The 18,510-nt window shown below is 49.2% G+C and overlaps 6 protein-coding genes across 6 annotated transcripts; 4 read left to right on the top strand and 2 right to left on the bottom strand.

Moving 5' to 3' along the window:
* Positions 1 to 2,791: 2,791 nt before the first annotated feature.
* Positions 2,792 to 4,333, top strand: PtA15_5A887 (uncharacterized protein; the record flags this gene model as incomplete). The annotated part of the gene is made up of 7 exons (XM_053169695.1): positions 2,792 to 3,023; positions 3,105 to 3,328; positions 3,429 to 3,627; positions 3,764 to 3,833; positions 3,940 to 3,949; positions 4,021 to 4,163; positions 4,231 to 4,333. The coding sequence occupies 7 exons, from the start codon at positions 2,792 to 2,794 to the stop codon at positions 4,331 to 4,333; spliced, it is 981 nt and encodes a 326-aa protein (XP_053020867.1).
* Positions 4,334 to 7,098: 2,765 nt separating this feature from the next.
* Positions 7,099 to 8,884, top strand: PtA15_5A888 (uncharacterized protein; the record flags this gene model as incomplete). Its single annotated transcript, XM_053169696.1, has 3 exons — positions 7,099 to 7,113; positions 8,350 to 8,577; positions 8,678 to 8,884. 3 exons carry the CDS (start codon positions 7,099 to 7,101, stop codon positions 8,882 to 8,884), a joined length of 450 nt encoding a protein of 149 aa, XP_053020868.1.
* Positions 8,885 to 11,818: 2,934 nt separating this feature from the next.
* PtA15_5A889 (uncharacterized protein) lies at positions 11,819 to 12,220 on the top strand (the record flags this gene model as incomplete). The annotated part of the gene is made up of 1 exon (XM_053169697.1): positions 11,819 to 12,220. One exon carries the CDS (start codon positions 11,819 to 11,821, stop codon positions 12,218 to 12,220), a length of 402 nt encoding a protein of 133 aa, XP_053020869.1.
* A 730-nt stretch (positions 12,221 to 12,950) lies between these two features.
* Positions 12,951 to 13,529, bottom strand: PtA15_5A890 (uncharacterized protein; the record flags this gene model as incomplete). Its single annotated transcript, XM_053169699.1, has 2 exons — positions 12,951 to 13,052; positions 13,146 to 13,529. The coding sequence occupies 2 exons, from the start codon at positions 13,527 to 13,529 to the stop codon at positions 12,951 to 12,953; spliced, it is 486 nt and encodes a 161-aa protein (XP_053020870.1).
* A 42-nt stretch (positions 13,530 to 13,571) lies between these two features.
* PtA15_5A891 (uncharacterized protein) lies at positions 13,572 to 13,959 on the bottom strand (the record flags this gene model as incomplete). The annotated part of the gene is made up of 2 exons (XM_053169700.1): positions 13,572 to 13,844; positions 13,909 to 13,959. The coding sequence occupies 2 exons, from the start codon at positions 13,957 to 13,959 to the stop codon at positions 13,572 to 13,574; spliced, it is 324 nt and encodes a 107-aa protein (XP_053020871.1).
* A 1,031-nt stretch (positions 13,960 to 14,990) lies between these two features.
* On the top strand, positions 14,991 to 15,807 carry PtA15_5A892 (uncharacterized protein; the record flags this gene model as incomplete). Its single annotated transcript, XM_053169701.1, has 4 exons — positions 14,991 to 15,057; positions 15,218 to 15,416; positions 15,588 to 15,605; positions 15,675 to 15,807. The coding sequence occupies 4 exons, from the start codon at positions 14,991 to 14,993 to the stop codon at positions 15,805 to 15,807; spliced, it is 417 nt and encodes a 138-aa protein (XP_053020872.1).
* Between the last annotated feature and the right edge of the window lie 2,703 nt (positions 15,808 to 18,510).

Consider the following 18,510-nt stretch of genomic DNA (forward strand, 5'->3'; position numbering starts at 1 on the left):
TCCCCACACATCCTTCTCTAAATTCAGCCATAGGAGGTGCAAACCGCTTTTGGAGTCTCACAACGGAAAGCTGAGGCCCGTGATGTACACACGTCATCACCTCGGGATTGCCTCTTGTGGGTATCACGGCAATTCCTCGGGGAGCCCACGGTTGAAGGAGACGTGATCCACCCATGGGCTCAACCTTCACATCGGGATCACTGGGAGTCCACAGGGATTCCACACGGAGCCAAAAGCTGCCGCGGAATCCACGGGGTGGCCGCGTGATCCTCCCAGTGGTGACCCTGTGTTTCCCTGGACCAAAAGCTGCTGGTCCGACCTTGCGCACGGCTACCACGTGGAGTACTTGTGGACTCCAAGTGATTTCCCTGGGTATAGATACACCGCGTGCAAAAACCGTTCATGTTATGTTAGCAGGTTGCACGGTCCTAAAGCTGTTGCTGTCAGCCACAGAGTACATGTCACAGTACCTTACACGTACCAAGTACCTGCAATTGTTCACATTACTTATAGTACATTCCTTTACACCTTTATTACATATGTATATCATTAGATACAAGCTTAAGAATGTACTCTTGTTATACATCACCTTACAGATAACCATACTTAAATACAGTTACCATAATGTACTGTTGTTATAAGAGTTAAGTTACGTACAAACAGTAAGATTACAATACATTGTAATATTACTGTACACATGAAATACCCCAAGACAGGTATCACTCATTTATCCCCTGTTACGCCTCAGTCCCTATTTACATAACATATTGGTTATGATATAAATAAATAAACAATACATGATGTAATCCAATTCAAAGAGCACTGAATGGAATCAATTATTGGTTATGATCAGCTAGTGTGCACTGCTACTGATCTAAGATCAGTACTGATCATTACACTGCCTTGATCATTTCCAATGTTGATCCTCATGAGGATCTGCTTCCCTTGAGCGCTTTCAGTTCCCCCCTGGTCCTGAAGCGCTTCCAAGCGCCTCATGTTCCCTCCTGCTCTTTCCCCTCTATATAAACACGCCCCCCAGGACTGTTTATCCCTCAGAATATTATTATAGCAAGGTTTAACACGTACATAGTTAAACAGTGCCTTCATTCTCACCCATCTTTCAATTCAGGAATAACATCAACTCTTGATTACCCTTACCTTTCTGTAGGTAAAACCACAAACCCAAGTTGATTTATTCCTTGGATGACTATGCACACTCTGTGTTGATCTGGATGCACCTTAATTGAGCAAGCCTCTCAGTCAAGATTACTGATAGAGTGAAACCTTTTACAGGTCTTACCACGAACCCATTGGCCCATCCTTGGCATCTTACACTATCATCTTGCTAGTAACAACCCTCTCAGACACGGTTATTTACATACAGGCTGACAGTTGCATGAAATTCATTCCGCAGGCAGAGGGTCCTGAAGCTGTTGCATGAAATTCATTCCACAGGCAGAGGCAAAGTTACTGCGGATTGAATGTCCTGGACCAGGCTGCGAAGCCACGCCCTGAGCCCTGGTTTCAGCCACCTATCTCCTTTGCCTAGACCAGTTGGTCTGATGTGTGCGGCTCTCTGCTTCTCTGTTGTTTAGAGTTCATCCTTTGGGTATATAAACCCTAGGTTTCTCTCTCTGTTGGTTTTTCTTCAGTCATCTAGTTCCATTTCCTTGTCACATAGCTTTTAGTGTTTCTTTCTAGCTATTTCAATTAAATTTCACAGCTTTCTTTGTGTTCTTCCGCGCCACAGCCAGTAGCCCCTTGAGTCCTGTGGCCATGCCAGCTACATACACTACGGCTCCAGCTGTTGAGTGGTGCCAATGTCGTTTTTGCCCCGGCGTCGGATTATGGTCAGGCCGACCGGGCGCAACAGACATTGGACATGCCAAAGGGTCAGCCTGACCTGTCTGACCGGGGTAAATTGATGCCAAAGTACCTATGCCAACGGGAAGGTCAGTCCGACCATGCCAATGCGCTGGTCATCAGGCTTGGCCCGGCGCATGGATTGAGCCAACAGTCCCAACGGGTGGGGCACAAGCATTGGCTTGCCTGAAAGGTTGTCAGACAGTCGGCGGTCTGAGTAGACAAGCCGACCTGTCTGACAAGGCCCTCAGACAGCTCAATCTGACTGGTTCCTGCTCAGTCGGACCGACCTGTCCGTTGGCAAGGTCAAGAAATCACCTGAAAAAAGTGACCCTTGACCTATACCAAAATGATCTGCAAGAGTATCGGCAGATCATACACAGAAAGAAAAAATAAAAATAAAAAATAAACCAGCTGGTTTAACTTTACCACAAATTTCAGGAAGGTTTTGCTTGGTAAGGGGTTGGAGTGCAATTGTATAGGATTGTACAGGCCTACACTTTAAAGTTTAATTGGTGCGCACACTGGTATCCATGCGGCTCATGTGATGTGAACATGTGTTTCAGGTAGGGAGTTTGACCCCTGTGAGTGGTCATCCTTTTTGCTTGATGAGGATGGGATTGGCTCCCATCGCTGCCGTCGGGGTCAGTACAACCCACCCGCCCGAAAGGTTGGGTACACATCACACTTGACTTTGGCATTGAACCAACTGCTCAGTTCGACGCCGGGAGCCATCTGACTACCCCTTCAGACGCCGGGATCATGCCAACGTGTCCAGCGAATTTCACCCCAACGTCAATCCCACGTTGGCTTAGTGCGGGGTTGGCAGGGTGTTCACCGACGCAAGCGCCAACGTCGGCTAGACGTCAGAGTGCACCCGTAGTGTACATATTGACGACCTCAACCACACCAATTTTTTCAAAGAGACATGCAAACCAACAAGCAGTCAAAGAAGACCCTTCCCAAATTGATATCAGATCAGGAAGCTGCTATCACATTAAATCAAACTGCAACAGAAGGAATTTCTCAAGAAGTACCAAGGTCTTTCAAAAGTCACATCGTGAACCTTTGCAACAACCCATCTGGACAAGGCATTGTATATCTGTCGCAACTTATGCAAACTCATTCACTGCCTTTTGAGGAAAATATCAACTTGAGAGGTAAGCAATCTTGACCATCTTGGGTAGAAATACTGATGCCCTTGTTATTTATCAACCTTACCTGCCTTTCATACCTCTTAGAAAAATTTGTGCCATCATTCTCAAAAATGGAATGGAAACATGCGGTTCAACTTTGGCCTCAATACAAAGTACAAGCCAATATTCCAGAATACAAACCCGTCGAACCATACATCCCAAGAAGTTTTGCCACTGAGGTTTTCCGCGCAATCAAAAAAGCAGAGATTGACACTTGTCAATTGAGTGCTGCTGACAACAAAGCCAAGGTTGTCGCTTGGATGCGAGCTGTACGTAAAAACTGTCCATTTGTGATTCCAATACCAATGACAGTGCCCTGTGTTTGAGAAAATCATAAATAAACTGAAATCAGTCCTCACTGCTCAAAAGATTCTTGTTGAAATCAGTAACTTGTTCAGCGGTGCTGTCAGCAACAATGCCAAAAGCTACATTAAAGGAATGGGTTCCAGCCAAGGGCGCATTGAGTTCATATACATGGTATTAGATGTTTGTGTCATTGTTGTTCTGGAAGCAAATGTTGCAGAGCTTACAAGCAAAAACTACGCTCAAATGATGGCAGAGTTAGAGGGTGAGTCATCTTAAATCTGTTCACCTCATCTGTGCTTGTGATATTGCACTAATTTAGTTTCTTTTTAGGCTGTGATATGCAAAATTGTTCACATCAATTAAATCTTGATACTTTACAATGTCTTTTGTATTTGCAGGACACGTGGTATTTTTGGGCTTACGATGGAACAAACTTCACAGTCTCGGATGCCATTGCTCCTTTTCATTGTAATGAGAAACAAGAGACTTTGAACAGATTGAAGATAGTGGCCCGACTGTTTGGCCAATTTCTGAAGGGATACTGTTCCGCTCTTCATGCTTTCATTTGACAAAGCAAAGGAAGGGTAAGCTTGAATCATTCCTCTCAACACTAACAAGCACACAGCTTGTATTCTAACTTTTACCTTCTCTGCAGGCTTTCCAAGAACAGCAAGAACACAGTCCAAGCTATAACGCGTGGAAGGAAGCTAGCTCTCTTGCAGAAGCAGCCAAAGCAAAGGCTTTCTTGGCAAAGGAGGAACAAGACTTCGCAGTTGTCAGAAGTCTATTGAACCAAAGGTATGGGCCCATATCTCTATCATTGAATTTGCCCTTTGGAACTGATTCTCAATTCATGCTATTAAAGCTTTGACGCTCTCCCACAAGACCACAAACGTCTATTACGATTTCCAACTCAATCAAACATCATTGATGAATGTATTGGAGAACTCCAACGCTCAAAAACTTGAGACTTTGTTCTTCCCGTACGTTGGGTGTTTGGAGCTTGTTCCAACCCAGACACTGCGCAACAAAGTTTAAACAAATGCTAATCCCTTCCAAGAACTTGTTCCTTTTGCGTTGATTTAAGGATAGATGACATTGTCCCTTGTTTTTGAGTTCGACTCAAACTTTGCTGCAGAGCTAAACTAAACCCAAGTCCCTCCCGTGCTCACGCGTCTCCTTCGGAGATGCTCTGCGCCAGCTCTTGGAGAGGCTTAGTTAAGCCCGCTCCGGCCAGCAGGCGGGTTGAAATTGGCTGGCTGCGCAACCGACTAATCTATTGGCTAGCTGCAGTGAGCCCACCAGCAACCTTTCAATATGAAAGCTGGGTTTCCAGCTCAACGGGGCATTCAAATGATTGGTGACAGCCCAGATGTTTTCTTCGCAATTCCCCACCTCACTGAAACCACTAGGGACTCAAACTCCAGACCAGCACCTTGGCTTTCAACATTGCTTCAAAAGTGCAAGACAAGTATGAAACCCCATCAGATTTCTGCCCTAAACTTCCTACTCAAGAATGAGGACTCTGAGAACAACAAGCCAGAAGCCTTGTGGTACCATCATGACAATGCCTGGCTTTGCAATTACTACAAGAAAGATTCAAATTCTAGTGCAAAGGAACCAAATCACAACAGGTCCCAGGGATCAATACTAGCTGACGATATGGGGTCAGGAAAGACGTTAAAAACCCTTGCCTTTATCCTGGCAACAAGTGATAACGGAAGAAGTTTCCCACGAGCTGATTCCAACAAACGATCTGCAGCTACACTAGTCATCTGCCCTCTGGCAACCCTTTCAAATTGGAAAAACGAAATTGATCTCCATTTCAGAGATCACTCAATCCCTTATGAGGTTTTCCATGGAGACAATCGGAAGAGCCTTACTAGAGAAGACCTGCAGTTGACAATGCTGATTTTGACAACTTACCGCTTACAAAATGATCGGAACAAGTGGTAACAAGAAACACTCCAACCAGCACAACATTGGAGCTCTGGATCTGTTCTGGTTCAGGATTGTATTGGACGAAGCCCAGTAAGTGAAATTATTGATGTGGACAATTGGCATACATGGTGCTGATTTATTTTTATGATGATAGCTTAATAAGGAATGCAGCAACACACCGAACCCAGAGCATTCAAAATCTTCAGTGCCAGTTTGTTCTTTGCTTGACAGGGACACCTGTCCAAAACCGATTGACTGACTTGCAAAGCTTGATTACGCTGTTGAAAATAAATCCATGGGATGAAGAGTGGGTATGGAGGAGCTGTCTTGTCCCTTGAATGAATGTTGGTGCTTGAGAGGCAATCAAGACCTTAAGCCAACTCATGGAAGCTGTGTGATTGAGAAGAACAAAGGATGTTTTGTTGAATCTCCCCGAGAAAGTGGAGAAATTTATACTTGTCAAAATCAGCTCGGAATGGGAGGAGATTTTGAAGGATCTACACCAGACATTCATCCAATATTTTGGGAGGCTAAGAACAGCGGGGGAGAAATGGGATTCGTCGGAGTTTTTCAGACAGTTGACAATGCTTTGTCAATTTTGCAACCATCCATTATTTGCAAGATCAGAGATACTTCATCAACCAAAATGGCAATGGCAGGATTCAGGAAAGATTTTCCATCTAGTTGACAACCTGAAGGTCTTTTTGGGAGGAGTTCATGGAATTGAAAGGACAAAAGCAGTGGTATTTTTTAGTTTCACTGGGTTTCTGGGGATGTAAGTTATGTTGTTTTGCTTTGGAGCATGGAAAGGGGATAGATGTTGATTCTGATTCAACCTTATAGTATTGAACGGGCACTTCAGGAGAACGGTATTGGATTAACCTGGCTTACTGGGGACCAGACAATCAAAAAACGTGATGAAAACCTGAATCAATTTTGAACCAACAGACAGTGTAGTGTTCTCTTGGCCTCAATCCAAGCTGCCGGGGTAGGCATTGATTTGTGTTGCGCTCAGAATGTGTACATGATGGTAAGCCATAGTTGTTTTTTACAGGCATAGAAGAGAGCTAATAATACTACATCATTCAGGAACCGGGGTGGAACCCTGCAGCAGAAGTCCAAGCTGTTGACCGACTTTACCGCTTAGGACAGGGTCATCCAGTTCATGTATATCAATACTATCTAAAAGGGAGCCTGGAAATGAATATCTATCAGGTTCAAAAGAGGAAAGGAGAGCTTGCACTGTATGTGATTTCTTGCTAATTTCCTTTTTTTACTTACTGATTTGAGGATGTCTTGTAAATAGGCTAAGTGTACCATTGGGGGGAAATGCAACCGATGAAGCCGCAATCAATTGTCGCGACTCATCAAGGAAATGAACCTTGAGAGGCCTCACTAATCAGTGAAATCCAACCATTGGTTGTGTGTCCAACCAAGCAAATCAGAATCTAGGATTATTTGGGGAACTCTTTCCCGGAGAACTGGCTCTCCGGATCACTCCTTCTTGGAGAACTGCTCTGCAGAGAGAGGGAAAGAGTTTGCCAAAATTATTCTTGCAGAACTGGAAAAAGTTTGCCGGAATTCTATTCGGAGAAATCCTGTTAAAGTTCCTCTTGGAGAACTCTGGTTCTTCACTAGAATATGTACTCCGGCTTCTCTCGGCGAACTGGTTTGCCAAGAGTACGACTCCTCCGAAGATTACCTCAGCGGCACAGCTGAAAAACCCCACCGGCTTGCCCGACGCGGCATCAGACAGAATGCTTGGGCTCCACGCCAGCCAGGTTTTTTGAAGATGGCGTTGGGATCCGTCCGCACATACACACCCGGGCGAATCGGGAAAAGCCCCTGCGCCCACCTGACACAGGAGTCATACATGCGCCAGGTGGGTGTTACAGGACGCCAGCCTGACCAGGAGTCACGGTGGTGCCACCATGATACACGGCTGTCCGCCCGAGCCTAGAGGGCGTCAGTTTGAGCCCGCTGAGGGCGTGGGCCAGGCGCCTCCCTGGGTGGCCAGCCATGCGTCACGGTTGAGCTGGTGTCAGGCTTTGCCGCGAATGAAAAAAAATTGACAAGAGGAACAAAGTCAATCGATTCAATGTTGATCGACTGTAAATGGCAGCCAAACTGCCATGTTTGGCAAGTTTGGCATGCCGCTGGTTGGGTGTAACACACCCTTGAAGGATGTCCCCCGCGCGCGCGGGAACAATCCTTCAAGGCACTGCCAGCATAATTGGCTGGGTTGAGGTTATCCCAGTTAAACTGGGATGCACTCAACCAAGTTAAACTTGGTTGATCTCAACTGATGAAATATAAATCCAAGGTACCCCCCTTGGGTTTATATTTCATTGGATGAGATCAACTCATTTTAAATTGGTCGAGTGCATCTCAGTTAAACTGGGATGACTTTGTCCCAGCCAAATATGTTGGCAGTGAGGAGGGAATATGCGGACCGGTCAGGTGCCACCTGTCATTGTTTCAGAGGACAGCGACCTCAAACGTGCAACATGCACATACATACAACACAGGGTCGTGTCACACCCCTGCCCCGCCCCCAAGAGTGCACTTGGGTTGGTTACCTCGGTTCCCCGCCTCAAGACAACAATTCAGCACATCCGCCATTCAAACGATCACACAAACACCGCTTTCGACCACGCAAACACAACGGATCAGGTTTGCATGATGCACCGGACCCTGCTCTGCGTGAACTTGAGAGCTATTCAACTGATGATTGCATTGTGCCCCCCTCCTTTAGAGTTCACCTACACAGAAGGTGTTTATTACTGCAAGCTATGCAGTTTGGCGAGGGGTACAAAGAATTGGCGCCAGCATATCCGCACTCAGGCACATCAACTGAATGTGCAGCAACACGAGGCCATGACCAGGCTACAATCACCCAGCCCCATTGCAACCGCGCCGCCCCCGCGGGCGCAGGAAGATAACTCCGCACACTTTGAGATCAACTTGGTGCAGTCGAGTTATTGGATCTCAACAAGCCCCCCCCCCCCCCCCCCCCCCCCCCGTCACAGCCCCTGGCGTCAAGGGTTTGATTGCCAGCCTGACGGCGAGCCACGCCCAAACGCGCTTGGAGGCAAACACAAATCAGACACCACTCTTTCAAGACCCGCGCGGCTGTCTTGAGGCGGACCTCTTGCTGATTGCGGCTCACAAGGGCAATCACACCCCAGATGATGAGCCGCCAATAGCGCGCACCAATAAGAGGTCCAACAAGGTTGACGCCAGCGCCTGGTTTCCGTTCAAGAGCAAGCTGGTCAGTCTCTCTCCCCCAAGGTGTATCATGCCAATGGGATCACTTCTTATCATACAAACTCCGTCTCTTATCATACTAACTACATCACAATGGGATTCAGGACCTGGTGGCTTCCCTCTTAATTGGCCATACGCGCTCAATGCTGTCAAGATCACTCTACAAACGTATCAGTGCAGTCTGGGAGGTGTGTGGACTCAAACTGCCGGAATGGGCTGCGGTCCAGGAGTCACGCAAGAGGATTCGGGATTTACTAGGGAACAAGTTCAAACAGATGTTTTTGTTTTTGATACTCCATGCTACACACTGAGTAGCCAAAAAATCATCAGCCAGGTATGTGATAAATCAAACTACATTCATGACAGATTTGGTACAAATATTTGTCTGATACAAAGTCGGCTCTTCTCAGGAATTGGCCAACCCACTGGTGGCCAGGCATATGGAGTATTATCCGGAGTCAACAGATGGATTGATGATAACCAAGTTCTCCCAATCTAGAAAGTGGCTCACTGGCATGTCCCAAGATCACAGGCCTCAAATGTGCCAAGTCAAAGATAAGGATTTCTACATATTTGAGCCAGTGGAGCTGCAATCAAAACAGCTGGTAATCCCATTATTTTTCTTTACTCAAGCCGGGGTCTTACATGCTAGGTGCTGGGATGTTGCAAGGGATGGTGTGGGATTCCTCACAGTTAATAATATTCAGACTGATACCCTCAAGATTGAGCTGCCTTTTGGCCTCCAATTTCATGACAATTGGCTGCAATCAATATCTGCTGAACAATTTTGCCTCAGCTACAAGGAGATTCAATGGACCGATGGCCGGACGTTGGTTGATGCCTGTGCTGGGGCACTGTATGGCAAGTCCTGATCATAATTGCACCTCTTGCCCTCCCTTTTGGTGTAATCTGATCCTCCTCATTTGTACATTACCTAGCAATCAAGTCCATCTCAAGTCAAGAAGTGGTACATTTACCAAACCCTTGGAGGAATAAATCTCATAATATGATACTTCACATTGTTTCAATCGTTTTTTACTCCAATGACACATCTGGCAGCATATCCAAGCAATTCAACAAGCAGATTTCTTTCTACTTCACTCTTGCAGGCCACCCCCCAAAAATCTCAAACCAGGAGTACAAATGCCATTTTTTGGCCACTTCAAACTTGGCTTTGGCTGGCAAACCCTCTGAACAACTCGTAAAGGAGATCAAGTATGGTTTCAGTTTCATCTTTCTCTCTTGATTTTGTTTCTGTCATGAGCTGATGTTTGGCAGGTTTCTCTCAGTCTCATGTCCACTGTGGGTTTTGCAGCTTACAATCATAGCGTTTCTCAAGCTGTCTGGGTCACTTCAACAGTCTTGTGTTTTTCTTGGGGACTCCCCAATGCATGCTGAAGTTACATGTACCCCGAACCCTGGGGCGGCCCTCCACCCATGAAGGATGTGTAATTAGTTATCAGTTAGAATGAAGAAATTCAAGCAGACCTCAACATTTGTATGGGAATTTCTGCACCGGGAAAGTTTGTGTGAAGAGGTATTTATCCAATTTGGCTTGGCTTCAACATCCGCACATTGGACTGATCCTCTCTCATGTAGACCGCTGTGAGGCCACGTGTTTGGGCCCAAACTCGTAGCAGATGCCATAAATTAGTCAAGACTGCCCTTTCCAAAAGCTTCAATCAGTTCACCATAAAAGGCAAGAAGTGGGGTATAAAGGACCCAATATCAAACCCGTTTATTTGCAACGCAAAGCGGGACCCAGCAGTCAAGGAGAAGATGAAGCAATTGGAAGCAGAAAAGTCTCCCAGCATATGCAGTCCAATTTTAGGGCTGAAAGGTAATTCTGTTTGCCTCATTTCTAATCATGCCTTTTGTTTCACTGATGCAGTGGGATCTCTTTACAGATTTTGCCGGGGTACAAGACACACCAGTGGAGGTCTTACATGTGGTTTTGCTTGGCGCAGTAAAATATTTAGCTTGTGATTTGGTTTCAGGGGTCTCCAACTCGGACAAGCATCAGATGATTGGTTGGCTGGAATCTTCCAACTGCACAAGTCTAAATATCTCATCATTGAAGCCCACTTATCTGATCAAGCACATCAAGAGTCTGGTTGGAAGAGACTTCAAAATCATACTACAAGCCACACCTTTTGTTTTTGCTGATTGGAACAGAGGCCTATCTGGTTTGCTTTGAGTAAATTGGCAACTTTCATCTTCCAAACAAGAATCAATGACATGAAGGCCTTCCTGTCTCACATTCACACGTTCCTATACCACTTGACCAAAGCAGCCGCACAATGGGTCAACAAACCAAAATTCCATATGCTCCTGCATCTCCCTGAGTGCATTGAACGGTTTAGCCCAGCACCCAATTTTTTGACTGAGAAATTTGAATCATTCAACAGGGTCTTACGCAAGGCATCAGTGCACTCCAATAAACTGGCGCCAGGCAGGGACATAGCCACCACTTTTGATAACCTATCATGCCTCAGGTTGGTCCTCTCAGATGGTGTAATATATAACAATGTCACAGGAGCAGCTCAAATGATTGGGCCCCTTGTCACCTCAATCTTCACATTGTACCCCTCAATTCAGAGATCTATGGGTTACAACCACAAGGCCTCACGTCTACAACCTGCAAATGAATTCCCATGTCCGACCAATGCAAAGCTCAAGAAAGACAATCTCTCCTCAATCCCCAAGTCCCTCAGGAATGCACATCCATTGGTGCCAATTGCTCAGGTTGCCCAACTCCAAGTTAATAAACACGACCGCCTTGGGAAAGGCACTTTTGTGGTGGTGATTGGTATTCCTGTGTCAGGTGTGTATTGATCATGATTTTTAGATAGGCGAGTCACTCAATGGCAATCTGATCTTGCGTTTGGTTGAGTCTCTGTGGTCTGTCACTCCAGACCAAGGCAGCCCAGCATATTTTGTATCTGTGCTTGAGTTCCAGCTGGGGGGGGGGGGGGGGGGGGGTGGATGAGTATTATGAGATGAGGCAGGTGTGTCGGAGTGACAGGGAGCTGACAGTCAATGCAAAGGTGGTCACCCTTCTTGTTTCTTGCTGGTATCTGTTTCCCAAGCAGCAGTTAACTGATTTGGATGATTGGTTAACTGTGTGATGCGGAGTGTAGTATATCCTTGGTTGAGTGAATGTGCAACATGATTGCCACCGAGGTGAATGTACCTTAGAAAGGACAAAGTCAATACATATGGAACACCAAGATACCAATTGGAAGATGTGGGTTGTGAATCACTCTGATGAAGATCATTACATCTTGAATGCCGGTTCATTACACAATCCACATCTCCATCACTCCCTTTCTAATCTTCCGTTGGACCCACCCACCCCGGCCGATTGGGTTGAAGCAATGGCAAAGGGCCTGGACATCTGTAATGATGGCGGTGATGGGGTGCAATCAGACCAACAAGACCCGAGTGAAAGCAGCTGCTCTGAGGATGATGACGCCAAGGGGGAGACTGACTTTGAAGACACAGGGAGTCAGGCAGAAACTGGGTCCACCTACAACGCCAATGATGTAGAGTGGAATGAGGATTCTGAGGGCTTTGATACTGACATCTCATGGGGGTCCGCAGATGCCGAGGGGGAAACTGACACCAAAGATGATTGGGCTTCATAAATTTGTTATTTCTTGTTTCTGTTTTTTGGGGGCCTCATGAAATTGTTAATTCTCATTGCTCACCATTGTGTGTGGGGTTGGGGTGCGGTGACATGGACTAGTCATATCCTCAAAACTTGGGATGGGAACTTTGGTGGGCCTTGCTGGCCCACTAAAATATTATTGCTCACCATTGCGTGTGAGGTTGGGGCACAGAGACTTTGAGTAGTCAAATGTGACCGCGACTTGGGAGGCCATCTTTGGTGGGCCTTGTGGGCCCACAAACTGGGGATATCATTGGAAGGCTGGGCTGTATCTACTCAAGGGTGCAGGGAGGATTCTAGATACAAAGTAGGGAAAAGTAGGGGCTTCAGAGGACTTAATGCAGTCCTCTGAGAGGGTCAAATGGAAACAACGGACCGGGGGGGTGGCCTAGTCAGGAGACAGGGGCTCAGACGGGCGCGCAATCGGGGGGTGGTCTGGGGGTTGCCCAGGCTGGCATGACGCGTGCAATGTCATGGGGGGGGGGCACATTAGCAAGACGCAAACAGCAATGGGGGTCTGACACGACCTTGGGGGATCTCGCACTCACCTTAATCACCCGCGTTTCAAGTTCCTGAATCACTCAGATGGTAATCCGCGCCAAGGGAGAAGCCAAGCGTGCGGAGGCCAGGAAATGTCCAAACCCGTGTTTGTTGGCCATCAAGGAGCCTTCGGGGCTGGCCTTAGTTGCATCCATGATTGAGAAGCTTCACGCCAAGCAACTGAGGACATTGCTTTCAATGGCAACGACATCAAGTCGGCCAGGGTCGCACTGCTTGGCGAGGTGGGCAAATATTTTTCTCTTGAGGTCCTGGGCCGTAAGCGTGGCAAGGTCAACTAGGAGCGGCGGTGTTAGTCTGGCATTTGAATACCTTTCTGAGAACAGTTCCCCTTGGTTGCATACACCATGGGGGACGTAGAGGGTGTACTCTACTGCCAACCCAATTGGGGTCAAAGTGATTCGTGGTTTGCTCGTGGGTTTCAGTCCTGCGAGTCTGATGCGCGGGGGTGACAGTGAGTTGGGGGGCGGGAGTGGCAAATTGGTGGTGCCCGCAGGGTCGCCATCACTGGAATCAGTGGCCATGTCATTGAACTCTGAGGGGTTGATACTAGAAATGTGTAGGCCAAAGGTCACGCCGTCTGACTCCTTGGCCATATGCTCAAGGGCTGTGACAAACCCGACGGCGTTGGACGCCTGAATGTGCTGAGTCTTGCCGGCCAGGCCTTCCTGGGTCATCGACATTTCCCAGATGAGGTCGTCTGGTGGGGAAGTCAGGCGTTCGCACATCGCTTGCGCAGTTTGGGGGTTGGTGCGCAGTTGGCCAAGCACTCATTGCTTGAATTGGATCCAAGTCTGATTGGTCGGGTGGCCTTGGATTTGGATGGGGGCCTCGGGGCGGGGACCGTAGTGGCCTTCCCAGTAGGTCATCTGACCGGCCCAGTAGGAAGGGTAGGTATCCTCGGTCGGTCTAGGCGATTCAAGCCAGATCGTCCAAGTGACGTTCAGGTCGATCCCCCAGTCGGTGGTCCCGCGGGCAGGGGTAGATGGCCGATTGAAGTCGTGACGGCGCCTCTTGCCGGAAGACGGCGGCCCCAGGTTTTCCTGTATGGGGGGGATCAGTTTGCGGTAAGAGTGCAATCGGGTTTATTCATGATCAGGAACTGACTGACCTTTCGTGTTTCATTGGGGGCATCAGTGGCTCCATGATGACAGTCATCCTCGTGCAATTCAGGGTTCGCTCTAACTTAACACAAGTCCCCCACTTCGGAGGGCCCTGGTACAGCCGGGGCTGGCGCGAAGCGCGACCTCCGAAGGAGGGACTTGGGACTAATGTCCACATTTTGGCCTGAGAGATTCTGATCTTCCAAATGTTTTTGCAGGCAATTTTGTGCCTTTCAATTTTTGACCCTGTTCCCAAAGGGCCCCAGGCATGCGCTTTGGATCATCAAACTTGTCTCCCTCTTCCCTGTCTTTTGCCGCTACACATGTTCCTGGAAGTCCAACCATTGTTGCTCCATGACCCTTCAAAGTTATGTATTTTCAAGGTTCCTTGAGCTGTATGCTGTGCGGATTGAACTGACCAAGGAAAACAGTATGGTTTCTCAATTCAATTACACAGGAACCAAGCTCTCTATTCTCTGGTTAAGAGGCCTTGGCCACTGCAGCCCCTTCATCCAATCCTCATCATGAGGACAGGGACACAAAGCCAAGATGTTCAGCTATCTTGACCCTTCAGGGCTCCAGCAGAGGCTGCCTAGTTTTTTTGGTGTGAAGGGAGAAAGGAAAAAATGGCATAAAAAGCCACAAAGGCCCCAATCTCTCAGGCAAGAAGTGTGACATAAGTCATAAGTCCCTCCTTCGGAGGTCGCTTCGCTCCCCCGAGGAGGGACTTAGTTAAGTTAGGGGTTCGCTGTCATAGCGTCCTACATGGGGTGATCGAACAGGGGACTTGTCAGGGGAAGTGGGCCTCTGAACTTGTGCAAGTCCTGGGCCCGCCTGCTGGCCGGGCCGGGCCTGCCCGCTGTGGCAGGCGCTCGCGGGAGCGCCCAGGCGCGGGGACGACCTAGCCCAGCCGCAGCATTGTGGCTAGGTCTGCTCCCCCAAGTCATGCAGTTAGGGCAAGACTCCCGCGCCCTCATATGGCCGACCTGATCTGCCAAGAGTCCCACGCTTCCCCAACGGCCATCATAATCGTCTAACCCGCCGATCCTCCTGTCCCCCAGCCGATCCACCCTTCCCCTGCCCCGCATGTCCTTCGACGGCACCACTGCGACTCCCTCAAGCCGCCGCCGGGCCGGATCCGCAGACGAAGACGGTAAGCCACTCTCCTGCCCCTGCGCCAGCTAACCCCCCCCCCCCCCCCCCCCTTCCTGAGCATGTTGCCCCCCCCCCCCTTCCTGAGCATGTTGCCCCCCCCCCCCTTCCTGAGCATGTTGCCCCCCCCCCCTCCGTTTCTCAACTGATCTGCCCTCCAGAAGAGCCCCGTCGCCCCGCCCAAAGACAACGGCACAACGGATCCCCCGCCCCGCCTCAGGCCGCATTCAACTCATTCCTGCACTTGAACCCCACTGACCGCAAGGGTCACCACAAGGCACCAGATGGGCTGCCAGATGACCCCGTCGCCTTGTCACCGACTCAGCAGCTGTACGCCAATTTCGGTGCAGCCAGTCGGATGTATGCAAACCGGGCCTTCAGCTGAGGCGCTCTGGCCCGAGTGCCTCAACTGAAGGCCCGGTTTGCGTACATCCGACTGGCCACCATGGCCAACCACTTTGATCTGGCCGCACGATCCATATCGCACTGGGACCAGATCGATGGCCAAATCCAAGCCAACCGCCCCCGCAGTGAAGACTGGAACAATGTGTCAGTTGCCCCTCCACCCCCCTTCTCCCCCATCCCTCAAACCTCTGCTGATCTTTGGGTGCCATGCAGGTGGACCCTCCTCGTGGTTCAGAAGGACCATCTCCTCTTTGGGATGTCCCCGCTTCTGGCCGACCTGGATCGCGACAACTGCACCCGCCCCACCAATGACGAGGTCAACATCCAGGTCGGACTGATGGCTTGATTCCCCTCCCCTTCTCATTCCCCCCTTTCCCTTGGCCCCTCACCCTTGTAAATACCCATAAATATAGTCAGTGAAGTTATGGATGGAATAAGAAAACCCGCTTTACCATGCATCCCCATGAGACTCCCGTCTGGCGTCCTTTGCCAGACACCGAATGATGCCCGGCCTCATTTTGCACCTGGTGGCCAAGCGGCCGAGGAGGCGATCCACGCGCCTCCTCTCCCATTCCCCGCGGGCATCACGGAGCTGGTGCATCCAGCGGCGGCCTAACAGCCCTGCCCATCGTCCATCCTGCGGTCGCCGGAGGCGGCTCAGGGGCGGACCGTTAGTCGACAGATGGTAGGGCCTCCCATCGTACCTCAAAGGGCCCTCACCGTCGTCGCCAACCAGCCAAGCCGGGCGGAGCCGTCGCCGCCTGCCAAAAGTCCACCCGGGTGATTTGGTGGACGGCAGATTTTCCACGCCTATGCACCACGGCCTCGTCCCCGATGGCGTTGGGATGAGAGCCCACCAGGCGCCCACAAAACCCTCAACAGGTGTGCGCAAGTCATCCGCTATCAGTCCTCATCACCGCCATTGCCCCCGCAAGCAGGACGCCAGGCAGGGCGCCAGGCGCTCGCGGGGGCCTGGAGTTTTGAATGCAGACGCAGACACGGCGCCACCCCCCCCCCCCCCCCCCCCCCCCAGGGTGTCCGCGAGGCGCCCATCTGGGGCCGTTCGCGAGGCGCCTACACGGTGTAGGCTATGTCCGACGCCCTCCAACACCTGGCCGGCATTGCATTTTACAGCGCCACTTATTGACTTGCGGGGCCACGGTGGCGCCAGCGGCGATGTTCGGGGGGCGCCCCATATAAGACACTCGAATGAGTGAATGCAAATCTGACGACAAGAGATGCGTCACGGTAGGGTCAGCCTCGCTTGGTATTGGATCCACTCACGGTATTGAATTGCACATACCTGACAACAAGAGATGCGTCACGGTAGGTTCAGCCTTGCTTGGTATTGGATCCACTCTCGGTGAGGAAAGAGGGAATCCAGTACCAAGCGGGTTGGGCTAGACTAAGTACAGGCGTAGCCGCAGCATGTATATACACTAACTTAACTAAGACCCTCTCTTTGTGGAGGGGGGACGCCGTCCCGCAGGGACCCTCCGAAGGAGGGACTTATACACTATGCACCAGTGCTTGCCCTACTCTTTCTTGTTTTTTTGCTGTTTTCCATTCTATTGCTTGTACCTCCTCAGTTGTGAGGAATAACATGAAGGTTCCGCTGAGCCAAATGACCCCTTCCTTCTTCTGCATCTTGTAAGATATGTAGCATTATTTTTGGACCTTCTCACCATTCTTTACTGTCATAATAAGACTTTCAAAGTGCTCAGGTTTGATGGGACCACTCCCTGTACTCTGACTGGTGGCTTTACATTACATAAGCAGCCTGTGGATGTATTCCCCATGGAAAACAAGGAAAAAGACCAATTTTGAAGTGAGTGGGACACTTGATTTTTGGCATGCTTGTAGAGAAGAAGCAGGCGGTCATGGCACACTGAACAAGAAAAAAAAAAAGGTTGAGTGGATCAAATTTGACAGTGTTTCTAAAATAATGCCATGCCAAATGCCAAAAAGAGTAGGGCGGGTAGGGGGGTATACGGCGCAAGTCCCTCCTTTGGAGGCTCGCTTCGCAAGGGGCGCTCTGCGCCAGCCAGGCTGCACCAGGCCCTCCAAAGAGGGTCTTGTGTTAAGTTAGGTATATACAGTGTTTTGGATACATGCTTCAGATGAATAAACTCGCTTATGTACTAAGTTTACCACCTTGGCTACCCCGGCCTCTAACACCCCCTCCCAAGTTGGTAAACTTCACGCCTTCAGACCAAGTGATGCTGTCGCCGCGTCCATTTTGCTGGGTCCTAGTCGCTTTTTGAAGATGTCCGTCTGTTGAAGAATGGTGCTTGTCCATGAAATCTTGACCTTGTTTTCTCTGATGAAGTCGTTGATGAAATAAAAAGCCCGCGTCAGGTACTTTGTTTTTTTTTTTTTGACGTGTTTTTGCCCGCAATCAGGATTGTTGGAATTTCAGCGCTCTCAGTGCGCGCCCGCTGCGCGTCCGCTCACTGCGCATCATCCCTGCTCTTCTCACTCTCGTCTCCTCAAACTCCTCCAAGTCTCATATCTCAAAACACCTTCCATATTCCTTCCTCCCAACCGATGACCCGACGAACATCCTTGAAACACATTCCTGAAACCATCGACAAACCACAACTTGACCGGCAAAATCTCAAAAAGCAACCGTGCAACCACAAGTCAGCCCTTCAATCTTTTGGTATAAAATCAGTCTCTGTCGTCTACCTGGCTCTCTCCTCAGCAGTCTCATCGACCTCGACCTTGTCTCTGTCGTACACACTCACTCAGCCTCCACTGCTCGGCCTCTGCTCCCATCTCCACCAAAAAACTCACCAAAATTCCCGTCCTCAACATCTCCATTCGACTCCAACTCTTCCCCTCCTTTCTTCTTTTTTCCCTTTCTCTTTTTTCCTTACTCATTCAATCAAATCGCCTTCAACATCGCCTCGACTCCACCTCAACTTCTGCGCCTCTTATCCTAGTCGCCCCAATCTACTCACTTGAATTCATCAATTGGCTTCTTCCAATTTGGTGAGAAAAGACAATCACATCAGCTCTCAAAATTGTCATCACATCAACGCTTTCA

Source organism: Puccinia triticina, chromosome 5A, assembly GCF_026914185.1.
Source record: "Puccinia triticina chromosome 5A, complete sequence".
Lineage (NCBI taxonomy): Eukaryota > Fungi > Basidiomycota > Pucciniomycetes > Pucciniales > Pucciniaceae > Puccinia > Puccinia triticina.